Genomic DNA, 24,641 nt, shown 5'->3' with positions numbered 1-24,641 from the left:
TACAGTGAATATAAACTACTTAGCACAGGTCAAACCACTCACACTGCAGAGAAGAAATGATTAACTTCCTGGAGCCCATAGAGATGAGCATCCATATGCAAGAACGGCAACTGCCTAAATGCAAAATGGTAATGCTCACAAGGAAAAACCGACCCCAGGTTAATGGATGCAATGTCCAGTAGTGCTTTACAAACCATGTTTGTATTATAGAAGAATAGCACTCACTAAAGTATAAAAGAATGAGAGGAGGCTATCCCCAGCTGGAGGACAGCACACCTGTAACTCCATCTGTGGTCACAAGCTGCTCAGCAGATAACTCCATGCCATGGTCGTGTAGTCTGATATGCACACAGGCAACACTGAGAAAGGGAATGATTGGTGCATGACGGCGGTGACTTTGTTGGAAGGCCTATAATATGAATAATAGATACATTATTGGCAATTGAGAAACACACACGTTTCCTCAAGCTCATTGTTGAGATTTTTGGAATTGCTACATGCAGGCACAAATAGTTTAAGCTGTTTATTTATTCTTCAAATTTCCCCCTGCCTTTGAGTACACCTGTAGTACTGGAAAGCCTAGCTCATGTACATATGCTGGGTAATGACGGTTAAAGTAGAAATTTTTTCTATTTTACAACTTTATGTTTAAAGTACAAGTCTTCACGTGACACAAACAGTTGTCATTTGTCTAATAAAATAAAACTGTCTGGAATAACAGCAATACACTTCGAAATCCTCCAGGATGATCCTGAGGGGTATAACTCCGGTGTCCGGGTGAAATTCCCCTATTGGCCCTTCTCCATCATGGCCCCTTAATAATCCCCATCTCTGAATTGGCTACATCACTCTCTCCTCTCCACTAATAGCTGGTGTGTGGTGGGAGTTCTGGTGCACTATGGTTGCCATCGCATCATCCAGGTGGATGCTACACACTAGTGGTGGTTGAGGAGATCCCCACTCCCATACTGTGTAAAGCGCTACGAGTGTCTAGAAAAGCGCTACATAACTGTAACTGTAACTGAGACTGATACCTCCACAACTTTCCCATACACGGGACAAAAATGCCCCTTATCTATAAGTAATAGAGGATAACTTTAATACCGTTGCATGCAACCATTTAAGACGTAGCACATTTTGAACTTTGAAGATGGCTAAACTCACAAGCTGTAAAAGGATCATGTTGTTTTTTCACTCATCCCTCTACGCATCACTGTATCTTTACTAATCTTTATTGTATAGATAGCATCATGGAAATTGAGTGAAGATTTTGTTGAGCACCTTTGTAAGGCAAGAATGAAAGGTTTTCACTAGTAAACACAATAACAGGACTGCTAGCTGCTGCTATGGCAGCAGTGAAGTGAAAAAAATAAAACCTTCAAAACTACATATTATGAATTCTAAGCTTCAGACAGATAAAGATTCCATGTGGAACGTTTTGTTCCACAAAGACTAAAGACGAGATCCTACATCTCTCACACACGCCACCAACATAAACCATAGAACACTTTGTTTTATTTGTTTTCCTTGATGAGAAAATGTACATTTTTGACTTAATGTATATTCTTAAACAATCTTTAAGCTGTTACAAAATGAGAACGTATTGGATGTGGTTGGGGATGGCAGATAAAAACAAGCACCCATTTTTCAACAGACACAAAGTACCAGATATTCAACAAATCACCGCAGTCACACATATTAAATAAATAGCATTCATTCTCACTGATACAACACATCATTTACACCATGAGATAAGTGGGGGAGGGGGGGGGGGAGGGGGGTAAGATAAAACCTGATTTACAAAAACAGGGTGGGGGAAAAAAATGACAAAACAAATCTTGGAATAAAACAAGTGCCAAGGACTAAATGTTTTATACTATGGGACATTAGATATCTGCATTAAAATAGTGGTTTCACAAAGGATGTGATTTATGATACTCAACACTGTATTCTTGATTAATAAGCATGGAAAAGTGACTGTGCTGTAATTAATGCTTAAAAACAGGATTTAAAACAGAATATCTGCTACTGTATGCACTGATTCATATCTTTTTGTAGAATTGGAATATGGCATTGATTAAACACCTAGAAAAAGTTAAATGCGGTTTCTCTGATATGTCGAAATTAAAATACCTGATCCTTTAGCAAAACAATCAAGAGTACAAAAGGGAATCAAAGACGAATATCGTTCAATTAAATTAAAAAAGAAAAAAAAAAACAGTCAAGGCTGTAATATTCCAAAGCCTATTATTATCCTATAATAGTTATTTCAACACTGAATTTATGGTTGATGGACACAAAGCTTGTAAATCAAATGGCACATTGTGAAGGGAAAAACAACGACAACAACAACAACAACGACAACAAAGAGATTCTGCACAATGGTGAAAAAAGCCTTACACAAACTAAAGGCTGAACATTCACACTGACTTTTGGCAGTAATACATCCTTTTGTCAATCAAGTAAAATGTAAGAGGACGCAGTTGCCACATTTCCCTCGTCTTCTTCACAAACTTACAGAAAGGAGGCCGGGCCTCAAAGTGTCCATCGGTCACACAGTCTGTCGTGTTAATGATCAATGTATAGAAGTCCTAAATGTAACAAATATTATCGGATCCTTGTGAAGAGGTTCAACACCGATATCGATTCCTGGAGGAGGAAAGAAAGAGAGAGAGAGAGGGAGAGAGATGAGAAACACGTAGAAATAGACATTTTCACATTGTCACAAAGAAACAATTCATATGATCGTTAAAGTCACTCAAAACCCAAAATGAGGGAATGTTATTCTTAATTATACCACAGCCCTGTTCAATTCTCGAATCTAATTAGTCAGAAGGTGTTGGTTAAACTTCTATAACCGCACAGCTTGGACTGTAGTTCCAGCTGTAAGGCAAGTCACAGGTTTATATTAAATGTCCTTATACTATAGTAATGCTTTACACAAGGATTTGTAGCGGAGGTTCCACATAAACAGATTTTTAAAAAACATTTTTGTAAAAGTCAATGGTAAAACTGTAGCTAGGTTTTCCAACACGGGAAAGTCTTTGGGACTTTGTGCTGTGCAGTTTCTCAGGAACGACTGCTATAAAATCAGTAATAACAACATTAAATGTAAGTGTAAACTATAAATACATTCAGTTGTTCAAATTGCTGCGTTATAAGAGGAATAAAACTTGACTTCGGGTCGCACTACACCGTCACTTTGTTGATTATTTGTCTATAACTGGTCCCTCCTGGATTTTGCGGTCGCAGAAATGAACGCAAAAATCAAGCAAACTCCGCAATATTCAGAGAGGCTTGCAAGCTTTCCAAGTCGCCGCAGATTTTCTGCAAATCTGGGCAAAGATGTGTCATGTGACATCATCACAATGAGCATTCAGCCAAAGCCCTCTTCAATTCACGTGCGTCGAACACAAGTACAGCTAAAAGGTCTCATTTACCAACAAACATCACTGTGAAAGACCAACAAAACAATTTTGTGCGATTGCAATCTCACCAATTCAAGTAGTTTTCCGCCAAAAAAAAAGCAGAAAGAAAACTCCGCAAGTGCCATCGCAAATTTTGAAAAAAGCCGCAGCAATATCAAACATTTTTAGTCGCAACAATCACAAAAAATAAATAAATAAACTCTGCAAAATCCTGTACAGACTGTATAACTGCACACCCAGTTGTGTTTTATTCATTAAATACAGTTGCAATCAAAACTATACAACCCCCATTGCAAATCAGGTTTATTGTCAAAATGTACAGAATTTCAGCTGTTTGCAATGAACCAATCAAACAAAAGCAATTTAAATAGTTCAACACAATGAATGCTTCAAGTGGTTTCCCCAAATTCAACAGAAAATGCAACTTATAATGACTTCTCCAGTTTCAAAATTATTCAACCCCCTGAATAGAATCTCTCACAACAGCACAAGTATGCAAAACAGGTGTTGTCAAGGGCTTCATTAGTTGCACCAGGTTTGCTTGAGCTGGAACACATGAAATACCTGAACTGGCTAGGGGTAGAAAAGGCAGGTTGTGAAAAACCCGAGTGACTGCAAAAGACCTGCAGTGAGACTTGGTGGCAACAGGCACTGAGGTTTCAGTGAGCACAGTAAGGAGTGTACTAAACGCAGAAGGTTTCTATGCCAGAACTCCAAGACGTGCACCACTACTGACCCAAAAGCACAAGAAAAGTCGGCTCTAAATCATATAAATAAGCCACAGAAGTTTTGGGATTCTGTTCTGTGGAGCGATGAAATAAAACTGGAACTTTTTGGCACGATGGATCAGCAGTATGTCTGGAGAAAGAAAAATGAAGAAACAACACTCTGTCCACAGTCAAGCATGGTGGTGGCTCGGTGATGCTCTGGGGCTGCTTTGCATCCTCTGGCACCGGAAACCTGCAGCGTGTGGAGGGCAAGATGGATTTATTGAAGTATCAGGAAATCCTAGGAGAAAACGTCATGCTGTCTGTGAGGAAGCTGAAGCTCGGGCGTCATTGGACCTTCCAACAGGACAATGTTCCCAAGCATACCTTAAATTCCACCAAGGCTTGGTTGCAGAAGTTCTGGAAGATTCTACAGGGCCATCACAGTCACCTGACTTGAACCCCATAGAAAATCTCTGGTGGGATATGAAGAAGGTGGTTGCAGCGCGCAAACACAACAATATTACTGAAGTGGAGGCCATTGTTCTTGGGGAATGGGGTAAGATTCCTCAGGAACGCTACCAGAAGCTATGCATCTCGTTTGCAGCAGGTCATAACAGCACAAGGGTGCTCTACTAAGTACTAAAGATGCTTGCCAGGAAGGGGTTGAATAATTTTGAGACTGGAGAAGTCATCATAAGTTGCATTTTCAGTTGAATTTGGGGAAAACACTTGAAGCATTTGTTGTGTTGAACTATTTTAATTGCTTTTGTTTGATTTGTTCACTGCAAACAGCTGAAAGTCTGTAAATTTTGACAATAAACCTGATTTGCAATGAGGGTGGTATAATTTTGATCGCAACTGTAGTAGTCACAGCTGAGATCTTCATATCCACCCACCCTCATGAGAATAGCGAGATACTATTTGGATTTCATTGTTAATTTCATTTTTCCCCTCCGTAATTTAAGTCGTCAAGCCTTACTCATGTGTACCGCATAGCAGTCATGGAGCGGTCATTAAATCCTATTAGAATGAAATTGCATTTTCGCATTTCACTAATTCCCATCGTTTCCTAAACACGCCACGCAGCCGTTACATAATCGTGCGCAATTAAAATATCAGTGTTCAACGTTCTCGTGTAGCGTTGCATCAAATGGTTAAATGACAGCTTGAGTGCATGCGAGTGAGTGCATGAAACAGCGCGTGTCTGATGTCGGCTGTTTGAATGTAACTCGGTGTCTAACCAGTGACATCTATTACACATACTGTGATTTGACAGAAGGACTGAGCAACACAAAAAGACAAATAAAGACCGTGACATTCTGCTGCATTATTCACAGTGTCTGTGCAATAACAAGTGTGCAGAAATTCACATTCATTCAATAATTCATTCATCTTTATCAGTAAAACTCTTCAAACTTTTTTTTCCCCTCCCACACTCTTTTCCTACGCCTACATCCGAGGCTGTTTCGCTCGTACTGTATGCAGCAAATCAGGGCGTGCTATGACAAAATACGGCGTGAATTTCACATGAGGATATTATAATTTTAGGATTTCAGGCTGGTGACAGCCCTCTGACACGACCTTGTCGTCGCCCTGTCGCCTTGTATTCCTTACTCATCCCCTCTCATTGTGTTAAAAACATGTACAGAACATTCTTCCTACCCCAGCTCTCGTTGGAAAAAAATGTATCCATACTGCATACTTGAATATCATCTATGCCTAATGATACCTTGGTAGATCTTGTTTTGCTGAAGACGTTCCAGAAGCGCAGAGTCTCGTCTCCTGCTCCTGTGACTATGGCCTCTCCGTCTGGAGACATGGCCTGCAGGAAGTCAGTACAAAATATTTCCATCATCTCACACGACAATTAAAACTGAGACCATTCAACTAATGACAAACAATCATTGGTTTTGTTTATATATACTGAAACCTTGATTTTCTAAAGGTTTGAGTGTTAAAAAAAAACAAAAAAAGTACAAGCTTTATAACACCGGGATAAAAACTCAAACTGATTTGCTAACAAGGTCTAGGGATGATGACTCATTATAGAACTAAAGTTGGTTTTGGATTAAATATTCACTGTTTATTCGCACCTTTGATTCAAACAGCATTTAAAATGACTTTTGAAAAGGTTTTGACAGATTCCCTACGCTACACCGTTTCACATCTGGCCAATTCCCAACTACTAGCCAAATCTCCTGCTCAAACTTCATCAACTAACAGGGGAACGTGAAGGTTAACACGTGCTTCCTCCAAGACAAAGCTAGCCAACCTCATCTTTTTGAACTGATCATGCTGCATCTATGCGCTGCATCAACCTGCCCTCTTCCACATACAGTCCTCTCTGAAAGCATTGGACCGGTAAGGCCAATTCTTTTGTTTTTGCTATACACTGAATACATTTGAGTTTGAGATCCATCCATTTTTTATACCATTTATCCTACAGGGTTGCGGGGAACCTGAAGCATGGGGGAGCATGGAGCACAACGTGGGGTACACCCTGGACGGGGTGCCAATCCATCGCAGGGCACACTCACGTACACATTCACACACCCATTCACACACTTTGGACATGCCAATCAGTCTATTATGCATGTCTTGGGAATGGGGGAGGAAACCGGAGAACCCGGAGGACACCCCCGCAGCACGGGGAGAACATGCAAACTCCGCACACACAGGGCCGCGGTAGGAATCAAACCCCCAGTGGTGTGAGGCGAGGTGTGAGGCGAACGTGCTAACCACCAAGCCACCGTGCGCCCATATTGGGTTTGAGATCAAAAGAAAAACATGAGAAAATAGATCAGAATGTCAGCTTTCATTTCCTGATATTTACATCTAGATGTGTTAAACAACTTTGACAGTACACATTCAGACCTATTACTTCTTTAAACAATCAATTTAACCGATCAGTCATGTGTTCCAATATTTTTGATCACTTCGGGGGGGGGCATGTTCTAAATTGTTTAACACATCTAGATGTAAATATGAGGAAACGAAAGCTGATATTAGGATTTATCGTCTCATATCCACGTGTGAAAAATTGGCCTTGCCATTCCAATACTTTCGGAGGGGACAGTACATAAGCTCACAGATGCCCGCAATTAACTAGTATTGCTGTGATTGAACAGGGAGAGAGAGTATCTCTTGGGAGCCTTGAACTTTTTAAAAAAAAATAGCCTAGCTGAGTTTTAGTTTCAGTTCTCTTCGATATCTGAAACTGCGCTCTCTATTGAGAACAAATAACATGTGAACACTTATATAGTTTCTTTTAATGCACTCTTTCGAACATGTTATCGCTTCTATAATAACGGCACATTCACAGAGTCTTGTGTTGTGGATGCGCCACAGAAATGGATTAAAACAGCAAGTGTAATTGCTTGTGTAAAATACGGTGAGATTTTACAGTGAACTGTATATTTAGCGTTTTTGGAACGAGAGGCCATTGTCAGTGCTCTGTAACGGTCAGGAGTAAAATATAAGTAACTTAAGCTTTCCGACACATGAAAGCTGGGAGCGCTTTGAGGTTTCTCTGCAACATGACGCTGCATTTTTATTGTCTTATAAACTTCAAGAGAAAGAGAGAAACTGGCGGGACGACGACTGTTTTGAGCTGCACTCCATGATGTTTTATTCTTTAGTTTTAGACTCCTAGTTTCCATGTGACCTAATGCAAACAATTCTTCTCTACTAATCACTACACAGGCAATTTTCAGACTGCGTGGGCAGATTAGTGCCTTTAGTCGTCTTTGTACATAAAAATCCTCAAATGTGGAAATAAACATTCAACTGAACACAGCAAGATTATATATATAAAAAAAACAGTTTGTAAAGAGCTCAGCTTCACTTTCAGACACATTATTAACCCTTTCTGGAAGTCAACAGCTTCCAACACGCTAGTAACCTCTAGTATTTTTGCATTCTGGTTCCTCTAAAACATGACAACAAGTAAGATTACGTGCCCCCAGCACCTTTCACAACTCAGCGGGAGTAAGAATGAGTTGTTCTTAGTTTACTGTTTCCACAAACCAATGTTAGGACAGTTTAACATCAGGAGAACAACAGAGTGAAGGCATATTGAATAATTCAGACAGGTGTGCTGTGCAGGTGTTCATTACCAGGTAGAGAACTCTGTAGGAGTGGCCGGTGAGCTTGGCCACCTGTGTCAGAGAGGGGTACTTCCACACCAGGATCTGATTCTGAGAGTAACCGTGTGTGCTGACCTGAGAGCAGTGTATTGAGAAAAAGAGCAAATACAGAGACAGGTTTACAGGCACGACATGGTGTTTACACGTGCTGTGATGATACCTAGGTTAAACAGGTACGACTGGGACTCAAACTGCAAGTCAAAATGAACCCCAACAGTAATACTATGGAGAAAAACACTGTCCAATGACTTGTGGATTCCAATCATATCATACATTTTATATGCTATATATATGCTTCATATCAGTTGAAGGGACCTTGCACACACTGGGATTAATAAAAAGCACACTTGGCACAGAGATGTCCTTCCATCACACAATTTGCACTGTGACTTTTACTACTGTGTGCATTTTGATGAGTCCAGTGGCAATGGCCTGAACACAATACGCTCCAAAGTTTTTCCAAGCAGTTCACCACAGATTAAAATATAACGTTTATGATTCGAGTAAAAGGTTCTTAAGTCTTAAGTGTTCTTCTATGCCATCAATAGCAGAGAAATTATCGCCTTACAGTTGGATTGCGTTCTGTCTGAATTGTGAGTCGCTTTGGATAAAAAGGATAAATAGAATACCAAATGTAATCATGCAATCCCACAGGCCTGCCTTCACAGGTAATGATAACTATAGGGTATCTGCAACTGGTACTGGCTGATTGATCTTTTTTCTCTCATCCAGTTCACGTTATACATAATTATTCTATCCTATATGATGTCACACATCACGAATAACAAATTATGTCGTCACACATCGAGAACGACGAATTAAGATGTCACACATCACGAACAATGAATTAAGATGTCACACATCGAGAATAACGAATTATGATGTCCCACATCGAGAATAACGAATTATGATGTCATACATCGAGAATAACGAATTATGATGTCACACATCGAGAATAACGAATTATGATGTCCCACATCGAGAATAACGAATTATGATGTCACACATCGAGAATAACGAATTAAGATGTCCCACATCGAGAATAACGAATTATGATGTCCCACATCGAGAATAACGAATTATGATGTCCCACATCGAGAATAATGAATTATGATGTCCCACATCGAGAATAACGAATTATGATGTCCCACATCGAGAATAACGAATTATGATGTCACACATCGAGAATAACGAATTATGATGTCGTACATCGAGAATAACGAATTATGATGTCACACATCGAGAATAACGAATTATGATGTCACACATCGAGAATAACGAATTATGATGTCATACATCGAGAATAACGAATTATGATGTCACACATCAAGAATAACGAATTATGATGTCACACATCAAGAATAACGAATTATGATGTCACACATCACAAATACCGAATGATTATGTCACACATAAAGAATAACAGTTTATTAGGTCACACATCAAGAAAATTTAATTATGTCATCACACATCAAGATTCCTTACACTCAAGGTGCCTTGGCCAAAATCAACCTTCACCAGTTTTTGAAAGTGACTCAGCACAACAGACTCAAGATAAAGAACTAACTAAATCCCTGATGCACAACTGTATTGGAGTTATGTAGTGAGATGGTCTAGGTTAACATTCCTAACATTCCTTTGTGTGACTAGCAGTGTATTAGACCAGGGGTTCTGAAAACCCCCTGCCCTGCACAGTGTGACATTCTCTCCACCATCAACACACCTGGCCCTCCTCATTAAGGGCTTAGTAATTAGCCTATCAGTTGGATCAGGTGTCGAACAGTAGGAAAAAAACACAAACTGTGCAGGGCAGGGGGTCCCGAGGACTGGAGTAAGAACCTGGTGTTAAGCCGGTTTTACGCTGTGTGATTACAACAAGCCTTTTCGATCATCAATCAGTGTGATCTGGGAGACTCCAGAAAATGGTGTCGTATAAACAGAAAATGTTTTTTCAAAATGAGCTTGAAGTAATCAGAATTATTTTTGTCCTGTGCATTAGCATGTCACATTTAGGTTTTGCCACTGCCACTATCATACTTGTAGCTAGCTTTCCCATGAGTTCTGTGTAATCCTATGCCGCATATCAGGAGTAACTACGTACCAGTTCATTGGTGTGTTTGGACCAGGCCAGGTTGCAGACCTGCGAGCCTGTGTCTGTGCACTGCAGTGGCTGCCCGGTCAGCGTGTTCCAGAAGCGGATGCAGCGGTCCGCAGTGCCACCCCCAGATGCCAGCAGGCCATGCTGATGAGGAGACCAGGAGATGGCTTTCACTGCTGCTGAATGCTCTGTGTATTGCTGCATGGGTAAGACACTTGAGTGATTCCAGACCAGCAGCTACAGAGGGAAAGAAACGTATCAAAATTATTACCTTGTGACAAAATTGTTCTGTGGCACCCTGCTCTATCACAGATGTCAAGCTGAGGCACATCCTGACCCAATACAGCATATGAGACCACAAGCACTCCCTCTCTATGAACAACAATTTTAAAGCTCTCTAAAACAGAAATTGGAAACACTATGATGTGGAAAAAAAGGTGTTTGTTTATATTTAACTATACTATACACTGAAAACGTTTAGGCTTGAGATCAAGAGATGAATATGAGACGATAGATCAGAATTTCAGCTTTCATTTCCTGATATTTACATCTAGATTTATTAAGCAACCTAGAACATGGCAAGTTTGGCCAGACTTACAACAGTCTTAAAGTAAATTAAAGTAAATAACACTTAATATTTAGTTGCATGTAACTGCATCAAGTCAGTGACCCACTGACATCACCAAACGGTTGCATTCTTCTTTTATGTCGCTTTTCCAGGCTTTTACTGCAGCTACTTTCAGTTGTTGTTATTTGTTTTGGGGGAGTTTGGGGAAAAATACTGCTCAACTAGGTTAAGGTCTGGTCACTTGGCCAGTCTAAACCCTTCCACTTTTCCCCCCTGATGAAGTCCTCTGTTGAGCTGCCAGTGTGTTTTGGGTCATTGTCTTGCTGTATGATGTCTTGCTAGCTGTTTTATTGGGGGGAGGGGGGTTTCTTCACTGCTCTCACAATGTTTCGGTCATCAACTGCTGTTGTTTTCCTTGGCCTATCTGTTCGATGTCTGGTTGATAGAAACCGCTGGTGTACTTTCTTTTTCAGGACAGTCCAAATTGCCAAATTGTTGTACTGGCTATGCCCATTGGATTGCTTTTCTCCCATAGGCTGCTTTCCGGGCTTCATGTTGGTTTATCCTTTTTTAACAACAAATGCGGTCTTCACAGGCAAAACACGGGACTCAAACCAAGAATAGACATTCAGAGCTATTAATTGTTTAAATAATCATTCTAACAGGGCCCACCTGTGCAACAAGAAACACCTGTCAGTCATGTCTTCCAATATTTTTCATCACTTGAATAATGGGTGGGTTCAAAATTGTTTAACATACCTCGATGTAAATATCAGGGAATTAAAGCTGAAATTCCGATCTATTGTATAATATTCATCTAAACGGTGTAGCAAAAACAAAAGAATCGGCCTTGCCGTTCCAATACTTTTGGAGGAGATGGTATATGAATATGCATGATATGCAAATTAAAAACACACTCCAGCAACCCCCAATATGCAGCCAGCTAGCTTGTTAATTGCTATTAAACTAGCTTTCCTTTTTCATAGATAGACAAGTTGGATTTCAGTATTACACTCTCTGATTCTTTTTTTTAATTTATTATTCAGTATAATCAGCTAACCAGCTAATTAACTTTTAGAAGCATTAATCTAGGATCAACTTCCATAAACCTTTATAACATAAGTTAATACAGTTTAATATACAATAAGTATATATGCTCAGTGTAGTGGAGCTCATCTACTTGAACCATTAGATTGGGGCATATGAATCAAAACTGAATGTTTCGCTTGTGTATGAGGCACAGTGTGATTGCAGTGTATAAATAGTCTATACTATACTACCTTATTGTCATTGCCACCGGAGGCAAGGAGCTGGTGATCAGTGCTCCACTTGAGGCCGCACACTTCCTGTCGGTGGCCCTGTAACCTGCGCTCAGACTGCAGCGGAGGAGCTCGAATATCACGTTGCAGGATCAGGCGGTCCCTGCTGCCTGAAGACAGCTGGTCCACATTCCATGCTAATGCTCCTGGTAGCAGAAACACACACACACAGAGTAGAAATTTAAAAAATGTACATACATCTTCTCTTTTATGCTCTCAGTATGTTGCTGTATATTTATTATATACATAGATACCTGGTTTATAATCAAATGCAATTTCTCAGCCCATCTGTTCAGCTACATACGCTTCTGTTCCCTGCTGTTCTATAGAACCCCATTAACACATGAAACCCGGAATACTGCCAAACACTCAATTTCTCTTTCATTTACAAATATAGCGTGTTCATTCATGGCAGGAAAATCCTGTAAAGTTTGGCTGTAAAGTAGAAAATATGCGGCAGAAGACATTTTGTTTGGAATAAATCGTTGTTTATTTCAGTCCTCTGCTCAGATTGACTAAAGGCTTGTCGAGTTCGGAATCTACTGGTAATATTTTACCACTAACTGCAAAGAAAGAGAAATGACAGCTGAAAACTGAACCAGTTCCAAACAGCACTGCACTCACCGACTCTGGCTGTGTGGCCCTCTAATACAGACAGCTTCTTCCCTGCGGCTGCGTCCCAAATCTGTACAAAGCCCTTATGAGTGCCCACTGCCACCAGGTTTCCCTAAAACAAAATGCAATTATACATTAGACACACACACACAGCCATTTTCAGGATTGAACTGCTGGCTCAGGGTTTCCCAATCCTGGTTCTGCACCACGTAACATTTTCATTCAAAGCCTCAACTAAATCAATTGGCTTGACTATTGGGGAGGAACTGTGGCGCAGTGGGCTTTCTCCGGGTTCTCCAGTTTCTTCCCATCTCCCAAAAACATGCCAGTAGTTGGACTACTGGATCTGAACTGTCCCTAAGTCTGAATGAGTGTGTGAATAGGTATGTGCATGGTACACTAGGTGCATCCCAAATCACATACTTGTTCATTTTGAACGAATCTTTAATATGACTCAGGAACAACGAGTTGTCTCAGAGAGTGATTCGTTCATTTTTGACCGCGCATGCGCTGCAACGTCTGCATAGGATCTGTACAGGAAACAGAAATGATTAGTTCACCTCTCGAGTCTTTGGGTCTTGAGTCGTTCGTTCATCACGTCACAGCCCCACTGCATTCAGCCTGTGGGGCGGTCACGAACGACTCCAACCCGAAGACTCGAGAGATGAACTACTCATTTCTGATTCCGGGGGAGCAGACGTGACAAATGTGACGTGACAAAAGAAAGAACGACTTGGATCGGGAGGGGAGGTGAACTAACAGACTGCATAGCTTAAAGACCCAGCTAAGCTATTAATGAATAATTTCTGTTTCCCATAGTTCGGCCTTGGCTGCATTAGCCTATGGTTTATTTTTTATTCCAAATGTGATCAACGTTTGCGTAAGTACTACATGAGTTGGGGAATTTAACATGTGACATTTTCATTATATTCTGCTGAAATGAACGAAATGATTCGTTCATTTGATTCGTTCATTTTGCTGCACAAGATTCAAAGATCCGAGTCAGTAAAACGATCCGAATTTCCCATCACTATATTCTACGCCATTTTGTAGTATAAACATTCTGAGTCCTGTGTTCACACTGAAAATTCCAACAAGAACAAGTGCACTTCAAGGACCTGGATGATGCACTTATTCAGTGGAAAAAACAAAGCGTGGAATGTTGGACACTTCATGCACTCAACGTAGCGGACGTATGGAGGGGCTACCGGGCGCTGACGCTGGATGGGAAAAAATTTCAAAAATTTCAAGACGACCAACAGCACTCCGGTGTACATGACATCTTACAAATGACAAACTGACATAAATACTAAAATGAGAGTCCTTGGCAATCTAGTGGCGTCGCATTACATGCGTTTGGCGTCATTTTCCATCTACTAGGAAAAGACTTGTACTTCCAGTCAGTAAAAAAACGCTAGTGTTCTATCTGAGACTATACTACCCTAACAGAATTCATACACTAGAGGGCAGAGTATGTAGGGCATAGTGTAAGTGCATAGTGTATAGTAAGTCATTTGGGACATGTGATGCACTGGCATCCTATCCAGAGTGCATTACTGCAGATCTACAATGACCCTGGGAAGGATGTGGTTACTGAAGAATGAATGAATGCCAAGTGATGTGGTGTGTCACAACTACAAAAAACACTCAAACATGTGATACGGAACCTGTATGGGGAAAGAACTGGTCATATGTACGGGGATAAACCTGAGCAAACTGAAAACTTCATGAACCATCAGTTCTTTATGGATAAATAGGCTCTAATTTAAAACAAACACTGAAAACACTGAGGAAGAATGCTTACCCTCTCTGACCAACCAACTGACGTGACCGAGTCTCCTTCTACTGACAGATCGCACAGCCGAGTCACCTGCACAAGGATGAAATAAAATAAACGAATCATTTACAGACCTCCTTTCCCCACATACTCATCAAACACAAACACACACACACACACACACACACACACACACACACACACACACACACACACACACACCTGGCTGGTGCAGGCACTCCACAGGTACACACAGGTGCCGAGGCCAACGCTGAGCACGTTTAAAGATGACCAGTCCACCAAGTTGAGGTAAAAGTCGTCCTGCAGCTCGGGGGCGTCCAGGACCTTAAAGGGAATTTTGGAAATCTTGCGCATGGGCTTCCGTGGAGATCGTAACAGCTTCTGACTTCAAGGTTTATGGGAGATGCATGAAAACACATTGAGACGTGTAAAAAAAACAGAAAAGCAAAGACAAACAATTAAAGAAGAGCTTTGACCTGGACATCTAGAATTTGGGAATGAATAATTGCCCCAAAGCTGGCACGTTCTGAGCGCACAAAATGGACAAGTTTAAATATACAGCTGCATGGCTCTCTGTAAAAAGGACACACTGAATTCTAGTGCAGACCATGTTCCTAGAATTCTGACATCTGTTTTATACGAACATCTGTTCTCAAGTTGTCTGCATAGTGCAAAGCAAGTGCGAGGTAGGTTAATCATATGGTTCGTCATGTTTGTTTTTGAGAAAAAAAATAAAGAATAATGTGTTTTTCATGTCCTAATAGTTATTTCACATTTTTAAATGTTTATTTTTTGAGCTGTTAATTCGTTGTGGGTTTTGCAATTACATTAATAATGTAATGTGGATGATCTTATCTGCTAGGGGTTAATGATACACTGAGGAAAACTCGCATCAAGTTGGGTCTTTTGAAAACTTTATTACAGTGAGATTACATGTAGAACAGGAGAGAGAAGTTTGTTTGGGTTTTTTTCTAGCCAGGGAAAGTAACAGTTACGGCAGTAGAGGACTGCAAGAGCCGTGTACAGCCATGACTATTTATTCAGGAGAAGGTTTGGGTTTCACCCTCATGGGATGACCATTTCCTGCCTTTTTTTTTTTTTTAAAAGGAAGAGTGGGTCAGCGTTTAGTTAATGCCAAAAGTTTATATACACCTAGGCTAAAGACATTCTAGTTAAATTTTTCAGAACTCCACATGTTCCGTGCTAGTCAGTTAGGGCAGTGGTTTTCAAAGTGGGGGCTGCAGCCCCTTTGGGGGGCACCAGGGGGCCTCAACAATTCGGTGTGCCCATGCCTCCCACTGGTATGTTTTCTCTTTCTCACTCTCAGACAACCACTCACAATCAATTCCTAATGTAATGTAATGTAAAGATGTAAGATGTAATTATTAATAAAAAAAAAAAAGGGGGGGGATATATTCAGATGTCTGTATTTTTAATGTGTTTTAAAGACATCTTGCAAAAGGGGGGCGTTGGTCAAATGTTAATGCCATCTGGGGGGCCTTGCCCTGGAAAAGTTTGGGAAACCTTGAGTTAGGGTATCTACTTTACTTCCATAAGAGTTCGTTTCAAAATAAAAGTAAAGAGACAGATTTATTTCAGCTTTTGTTTACTAGAGCAGATTTTCAGTGGGTTGCAAGTTTGCATGCACTTTGTTAGTATTTGGTGGCATTGCATTCTAATTGCTTAACTTGATTCAAACACTTGGTGTAGCCTTCCACAAGCTTCTAAACATCATTACTTCAATTTCTGGAATCTTCTAGACCAGCGGTCTAACCCTCTTCCTGCAGGTTTCATCTCCAACCAAAGTCTAACACTCTGTTTTAGTTGATTGAGTAGAACTTGAAGAACTAAACGGTCTGGTAAATGGTCTGCTCTTATATAGCGCGTTTATCCAAAGTGCTTTACACTGTTTCTCATTCACCCATTCACACACACACACTCACACACCAGTGGTAGCAGAGCTGATATGCAAGGCGCTAACTTGCCGTCGGGCCACTTGGGGTTCAGTGTCTTGCCCAAAGACACTTCGGCATGTGGAGTCATGTGGGCTGGGGATCGAACCGCCAACCCTACGATTCGTGGACAACCCGCTCTACACCTGAGCCACATCCGGCCAATGACTGAAGACAATGATTAGATGGTCAGGTGGGCACGATTATGGTTGGAGTCTTCAGGAAGATAGCTCTCTAGGTACAGGGTTTGTGACCAGTGTTCTAGATGGTTTATGGAAACCTCTGACCCACTGGAATTCTGATGTGGTGAATTAAATCGGTCTCTGACCTATTGTGGTTATGGCATCGTCCGATTTGATCTCATAATCTCCCTATAATCAGGTCACCCGGGAGGCAAAAATTTCTTTTCCTCAGACACCCTCAGACACCAAATAAGCAAGAGCCGACTTTTGGCAACGATTAATTAAAGAATCTGAGGGAACATCCATCCGTCCATCCATCTGTTTTCCATACCGCTTATCCTACACAGGGTTACGGGGAGCCTGGAGCCTATCTCAGGGAACTCGGGGCACAAGGCAGGGAGTCACCCTGGACGGGGTGTCAACCCATCGCAGGGCAAAATCACACACACATTCACAAAACACAGACAATTTAGAAATGCCAATCAGCCTACCATGCATGTCTTTGTACCGGGGAGGAAACCGGAGTACCCAGAAGGAATCCCCCAAAGCACGGGGAGAACATGCAAACTCCATGCACACATGGCAACGATCTAAACTATGCTCACCGCAACTCGCAGCGACAAAGCGACCGGAGACCAGTCATTTTCAATGAGAGCTAGTGACTTCCAGCGACATGAGTGACTGCTGGCAACTAAATGTGGCGTGACGAAATTGAAAAAAGTTAAAAGCTTGACTGCAAATATGGAACAACTTGGTGCAGTGACAACCAACTCTTTCACAACCAGTGGGAGTGAAGACAGTACTCACTGCACATGATCCGTAGTCTCGGCTAAGGACGCCATAAGCTAAGCTAAGCTAATTGGCGCTTGGCTTTCGCAGCAGATAGATTGCCACAGCAGGAAACGAGCACACGCTGCTTCTCCTTCATCTCATATGATATACAAACTGGTGAATTTTATATACAAACGTTCTCCCTCCAGAATGTTTAAATTTTAGTGGCAAGAACACTGATTTGTTGCCAAAAGTGGAACGTTAGGTGCGCCACCCATGTTACCATGGCAACCAGTAGTAGGAATGGCTTCTGGCAACTATGCGTGAGTTTAGCATAAGCCACGTGCCCCCCTGGAGGGAACATATTAGTAACAACAAGTTGCTTCGATGCACTATTTACCACATAGATTCTGTGTCATAGAACATAGCCAGCAATTAAAGCTATGGTTTGAACCTTTATTCTAGCACCTTATTAAACAAACATTTGTTTAGGCACAAGTGGAATGGATAAACCTTCTGGGTGAAACAGACTTCCATGACGTGTTAGCTATTTAAGCATCATAGCTCCAGTGGAAAACCAAACAAATGCTGAACACTAAGGGCTCTTTTTTTCTTTTCTTTTCACTGATTAGTCCATTTCTGAGTGAAAGCGATACTTTTGGTTCGATTGCTATTGGGTTTGGTTTATTTTCAGACTGCACGTAATTAAACAAAACAGAAAGTGCAAAAAAAAAAAAAAAAAAAAAAAACGTTGTACGAGGGGCATGTAAGGCTAAAAGCTCTTTCGTTTATTAATGTCAGAAATACAGCAATGGAAAAAATGTAAACAAACATTTGCCTAGTAGAAATCATAAAAAACTTTTGAGCATGGAGGATACCGATCGCTCTATAACAACTGAGACAATCCCATGAATAACTAATTTTAAACATTTATCTATTGCATTGTGGGGTTTTTTTCCCCTAAATTCTATAGCCCTGCCCTGTGGCTCAGTCTAGCAGTTCACTTAATCTACCCAAACCCTGGGACGCTTCCTGCAATTGGTTTGATATGTATATGTCTATATGGCTGAATAGTTCCTTTTACAAATGGTACTGAAAGATTGAAAGATTTTTACCTGTTACTGCTGACAGGCGATAGTGAGTAAGGAGACACGCTGTTGCCGTCATCAGGGAGCGAGCGCTTGGCACTTAGTGAATACTACAACACAAACACACACAAAGAAAACTTGAAATCGAGATATGATACACCTGTCTATGCTGCTTTCATCAATAATCAATTAGAAACTGTGCACACCAGAAGCAGAAGCTCTGCACATTTCCCTACACACTGATTTTGCATAAAAGGATCATTTAGTAATGAAGCAACAAAATCTTTAAGCTATATAAGCTTCTCAAAGGAGGGAGAACACGTAGGCAGTGTTACCTACACTTTCACAGTACACACTCTCAAGGCCAATCGGCATTCTACAGCCCCTCCTCACGTCCCTCAAGCTCACGGTGGATAAAAACGCAGCTCTTGTAGGTGTGTGTGGTTGATGTAAATACAAGCATATGCTACGTTTGACTTAACACGGAAAGTTTGAAGTCGGAGCTCATCATTTTTTACCTCCGTACATGGACACCTCTATGGAAAACTGTCTTTTGTTAGCTCTGTCTGAGCAACAAAAGCTCATGCCCTAGCAACAAGCTAGCCAGCTAACATTAGTGCTTAACATTGCATTTACCTTCTCAAAATAGCTGCGTAATGGGCGCGTCTCAATCAGCTAACTAGTTCAATAGTCAGGGCACATGTCAGAGAGTCAGCCATTTGAATGGGCTGTCTCGATCACAAAATTCTTCCAGTGCAAACATTGGAACATTCGCTCCCTGAAAAAAAAAATCCCACAATGCACCACAGAAACCAGGGACTTTTGTTTCGTTGGATATGATGTCATGTTTTCTGAAGGCTCTCAGCTGGAAAAAAGAAAATGGCAGACGAACTCTCAGGGAACTTCGTCTACAAATGTAAGACACTTGTTATCGTTGCTGTAGCTCTTAAATGAGTTTTAACTTTATTGAACGTTCTATATACGGCTTGTTTGAGTCTAACGACTCAAAAAAATCCATGAGCACTAGCCTACAATCCTGCATGAAGTACTATGACAGAAACACGTGTGATTAAGCGAACAAATTTATATGACACATAATGTCAGAAAGATCTCGATCCTGCCAGTGTTGACGTTTTACAACGCGAGTATGTAGTCAAACTGAGTCATCAGTCTCCCTACGTGTAGTGAGCAAGGGTCCTTACCAGCGTCCGGACACGACCTAGGAAGCAGATTGAGACGCACCCAATGTGTCTATATTTTGATTCATATAAAGTAAAGGCTACTATACTTTCATTTTAAAAGTAGAAAAGCGGCACTTTATTTAGTGTTATACCACAGTCTGTCAAAATACTCGATTCTGACTGGCTGGAAGGTGTGCATTAAAACCGTATGTACCACAGGTAATTTAATCACCATTCTAAATCAATGCCCTGCCTATAAACAACTGTAACCATAGTAACATACAGTTAAACTCACAGCTTCATTATTAGTGGAGATGAGGCAAAGACACAGTTAATTCACACACGTACAATCTCTCTCTCTCTCTCTAATAACTATTTACTATAATTCATTCAAATAAATGTAATCTTATCACACTACTTTATCTCGGTGTATAATTTAGCGAATTCAGAATTCTAGATCTAACAACCCGTGTATAATTAAAACTGCACATTAAAATCACATAACTCACAAATAGCTGTGGATTATCCCTTACTTATATCACAACGCTGTTGAATTCTCAAATCTACTATAACGTACGTGATAACAGGAAGGTGGACGGACCAGAAGATTAAACGTAACCACAAATGACAAAAAAAAATGATTGTGTTCTTTTATATATATATATATATATATATATATATATATATATATATATATATATATATATTTATATATATATATATATATTTACAATTTGCTGTGGTATAAGAGGAATAAAACACTTCAAGGAGGTGCTGAAAAATAAATCAACTCGGAAATTCCGAGTTACACGCTCCAGTCGAACGCAGCAGTAGACAATGTCCTCTTAGCCACTTACACTAAAGAGATTTGTCTTCTCAGGTGTCGAGGGTTGCAGCCGCCTGTCCTCCGTCTGAGGGTCCTGCACCTTCTCGATACCCGCTCCCAGCAGCTCATTCTTCAGCAGCGCGCAGTACGCCAGGCCATCTGCTGCCAGAGGAAAGAGAGGACATGTAAAATCCCAGCCTACGCTGCATTCACATTCAGCTGCTTTCCGTTCAGCTTTTCTTTTTTTAATATGCTGATTATTCGAGCAATCACGTTGCAGCTTGATCTCATCCCCATAAAAGGAATCATGAGGACCCTGTTTGTTAATGGCCGTCTAGCTAGCAATGTGGGTTATGTAAATGTTCAGCTACTGCAATGAAAGCAAATCGGTACAACTGTAACTTATTCCCTACACCATACTTTACTCAATACTTCATTTTATTGAGTGACAGCTAACTAGCAAGCTAGATATGTAGTTATTTTTAGCAACTCTAATGATAACCACTCAGTTTAGCTAGTTAATATGTTGTGTTGTTGCGCACTTAGCTAGCTAGATAGCTATGCATGTTTAGCTGACATATTCTAGTGCCGGGTCTCAATTTGCCTACTTATACTATGCACAAAAAGTCTTTTTGTGAAGAAAAAGTACGTACTTTTGAGTGTGTTTAGCAAAACAGCACGGAAGAGAATGTTCTTGCCTAGTTACTCCTACGAGTGGAAGTGGTAGCTCAGTGGTTGAGACACTGGATTACTGATCAGAAATCCCAGCACCACTAAGCTGCCACTGCTGGGCCCTTGAGCAAAGCCCTTAACCCTCAAGTACTCAGCTGTATAAAACGTGAGATAACTGTAAGCCGCGTCTTACAGATAAGGGTGTCTGCCAAAATGCAAATATATATATATATATATATATATATATATATATATATATATATATATATATATATATATATATTTGTAATCCAACCACACACGGCTAACAAGTTAAAATATAACCACCTGTTCCTGTACACAGGAACACCATAATCCAGGCAACTTCTCCTTTGATCTTCATTTGATATTACTCTAAAGCAGCGTTGTATAAAACGGGATGGTGCGACCCCGCTATAATCGGTGCTTCCTAAATCTTGGATTTTCAAAAGTGGTCACGCCGTGACGTTTCGATCTTCTACTGCTCGCATGTCTTCACGAATTGATACGACTTCGCAGGTCAGAGCTCACCAAACTTTGGAACGCAGTGAAATGTCTTTGCATGAAGCTTGCATTTCCAGTCTCCAGCATTCGCATGCGTATGCATGGAAGACTTCGCACGCTGAAAGTGGAGCGTGACTGCCGCTTAACACGTGCGTCCTCCAACATAAGTGTAGCCAGCCAACTGCAGTACAGCCTAACAAAAGTGCTAAGTACCCTCTTCCTCATACATGAGCTCTTTAATAGTACTACTAATAATTCCAAGCTAGCTTGTTAGCCAATACAACTCAACAATGCAACAGTGTTGTCATGGTTACAACATGTGTATCACATGAGCTGATTTTTTTTTCCTTTTCACAAAAAGCCCTCGAGAGAGAGAGAGAGAGAGAGAGAGAGAGAGAGAGAGAGAGAGAGCACCTTTTGTGTGTGTGACAAAGCCGCAATGTCTATCAGAATAATCTAAATACTGCATCTTCGCAAGGTCAGTAAAGCCTCACAGCTACTTCGAACTGAAAAGAAAAGATGAAAAGAAAAAAAAGCACCAAAGGCCATGCAAAAAAAAGAAAAAAGGAAGAAATACAGACAGAAAGGACATCATGGAATCAGAAGGAATCCGAACGACTGACAGAAGCGGGGGAACGAGGAAGAAGAGGCAGATCAACAAACAGAAGGACAGGAAAGGGTGAACGAGTGCATTGGAGACAAACTAGAATCCAGTTGCCATAGTAACCAAGCTGCCATAAGGGAGGCCTTGTCTGAATGTTTTGAGATGTTCGGATTAAGTAAGCTATTCTGTGCTGTTGTATAGTCACGCGCACTCACACACATAATCGTGTGCACACATGCACATGCACATGCACCCCCCCCCCCCCCCCCCCCCCCCCCGAACTACGCAATAGCTTAGTACTAGTCTGTTTATATTCTGCAGCATGTAGTAGAGGCAAGTCTCTGACGCTGTGCAGAAGTATCAACACACTCAGACACACAAAACTAGTTCCTCAAACTTAAGTTATATGTTCAGACAAAAGCTGCCTCGTTAGTACCGGGAAAAGAAGAATAGAATGAATGACACTAACACTCAGCACTTCAGCACTTACCTTTACTGCTGTCTGAAGTGCCTTCTTTTGTCTTCCTGTTTTGATTGTGCGACTTCTCGTTCTCCTTGAAATGCAAGAAATGATTGTGTTATAATTTTAATTTTATTGCAATAAATAATTGTAACAAAATAACTGTGAGCGTCTCTGCATAAAAGAGAAAAGAGAGCCGATGGCTTGGAGCCGTTACGTTTATGCGGTGGAAGTTGACGCTCCAGTTGGCGCCAGCGCGGGATGGGATGAAGCGGTCTCCGTGTTTACTCGGTGAGGATAGAGGGGAGTTAGCAGGGGTCAGTGCACACATGACCTCAGTGGCTTTCTGCAGGAAAACAGGAGAAAGTGACAGCGTTCTCAAATCCCGTTTCTGGAGTCGGTGTGTTTTCGTTTTAGTTAGACCTGGCTTCCAGAATACAACCCGTTACGCCGAATAACGTGTTCAATGTTAATATGCATTACATGACGATATACGCACACGTTCAAAACCTTATTACCTTACACATGGAAGTTGTAAAGAATAACACACGACAGACCATGCAGCTATACGAAAATAATGCAGCTCTGCATCAGGGTGGTGTGAAGCAGCCTGACGTGAAGAGTTACTGTTACCACACCGAAGTGTACTATGCAAGGCAAGGGTGTCCAATCTTATCCGGAAAGGGCCGGTGTGGGTGCAGGTTTTCATTCCAACCAAGCCACACCTGATTCCACCTGTTTAATCAGTTGATCTTGGCTTTCAGTAGACTCAGGTGTGGCTTCTGCTTGATTAGAATGAAAACCTGCACCCACACCGGCACTTTCCGGATAAGATTGTGTGAATGTGTGAAAGCGGATAAGAAGTGACCCACGACGGACCTCGCCATTATAAGAAAATAATACACGCCGGGCGTTCGGAGGTGTAATGTGGCACGACGTGCGATCAGAGTGCATTATTTTCATACAACCGCGCAGTCTGGAGTGTGCTAGTCTGCTTTTATACCACGGTCTGTCTGAATGCTTGATTCTGATTGGCTGGAAGGTGTGCATTCAAACTATATAATGCACAGGTAGTTCCAGTCAGTTTAATCACCATTCTACATTAATGCGCTGCCCATAAACAACCATTATAACCATAGTAACAATAGCTGCGTTTACATGGACAACAATAATCCACTCTTAATCCGATTAAGACCATACTCTAATTAAGAAACTACCATGTAAACAGCAATTTTTTCTTACCTTAATCTAATTAAGGTCATAATCGAAGTAAGCAATAATCTAATTAAGACAGGTGGAGTACTCCTGTTTTAGTCACATTATGGACGTGTAGTAGTGACATGTAAACACCTTAATCACATTATGAACGTCGTGTGGGAGTTTTCACCGCATTTTACGACAGGACACGATCACACACGGCAGTTTTACGTTTTACGGCGAACAAGAGAGTTCGGCTGTGTCCCAAATCGCATACTTTCCTACTATAGGCCTGTAGTGGGGAAAAATACATGTATCTCGGCTACTATATAGACGGTAAGTACACGATTTGGGACACACCCACCGCTTCAAGCAGTTGTCTATTAGCACATATAGCACGACAAATAATTAACTGCACTTAAAGTGTTCGTAAAAAAAATAAATAAAAACACCCATAGCTGTATACGGTACCATAACGAAGACCAACTGTATGTTGATACGTGAA

General features: G+C 41.0%; 1 protein-coding gene across 2 annotated transcripts in view; it reads right to left on the bottom strand.

The window, feature by feature from the left end:
- Nucleotides 1–1,495: 1,495 nt before the first annotated feature.
- Nucleotides 1,496–24,641, bottom strand: part of LOC108280911 (fizzy-related protein homolog) — a 29,762-nt gene continuing 6,616 nt past the window's right edge. The window contains exons 3-14 of one of the 2 annotated variants that reach the window (XM_017496412.2): nt 23,157–23,285; nt 22,970–23,033; nt 20,713–20,843; nt 18,702–18,784; nt 14,883–15,066; nt 14,688–14,753; nt 12,893–12,995; nt 12,230–12,414; nt 10,385–10,618; nt 8,254–8,358; nt 5,868–5,960; nt 1,496–2,649 (exon numbers count right to left, since the gene is read on the bottom strand). In XM_017496412.2, the coding sequence (XP_017351901.1) occupies nt 2,608–2,649; nt 5,868–5,960; nt 8,254–8,358; nt 10,385–10,618; nt 12,230–12,414; nt 12,893–12,995; nt 14,688–14,753; nt 14,883–15,066; nt 18,702–18,784; nt 20,713–20,843; nt 22,970–23,033; nt 23,157–23,285 (1,419 nt within the window). In that variant the 3' untranslated portion in view covers nt 1,496–2,607. The remainder of the gene's footprint in view (nt 2,650–5,867; nt 5,961–8,253; nt 8,359–10,384; nt 10,619–12,229; nt 12,415–12,892; nt 12,996–14,687; nt 14,754–14,882; nt 15,067–18,701; nt 18,785–20,712; nt 20,844–22,969; nt 23,034–23,156; nt 23,286–24,641) is intronic. The other variant, XM_017496413.2, reaches the window with a different exon arrangement.

This window comes from Ictalurus punctatus, chromosome 20 (genome assembly GCF_001660625.3).
Source record: "Ictalurus punctatus breed USDA103 chromosome 20, Coco_2.0, whole genome shotgun sequence".
In the NCBI taxonomy this organism is placed as follows: Eukaryota; Metazoa; Chordata; class Actinopteri; order Siluriformes; family Ictaluridae; genus Ictalurus; species Ictalurus punctatus.
This window is presented reverse-complemented; position numbering and strand designations above follow the sequence as displayed.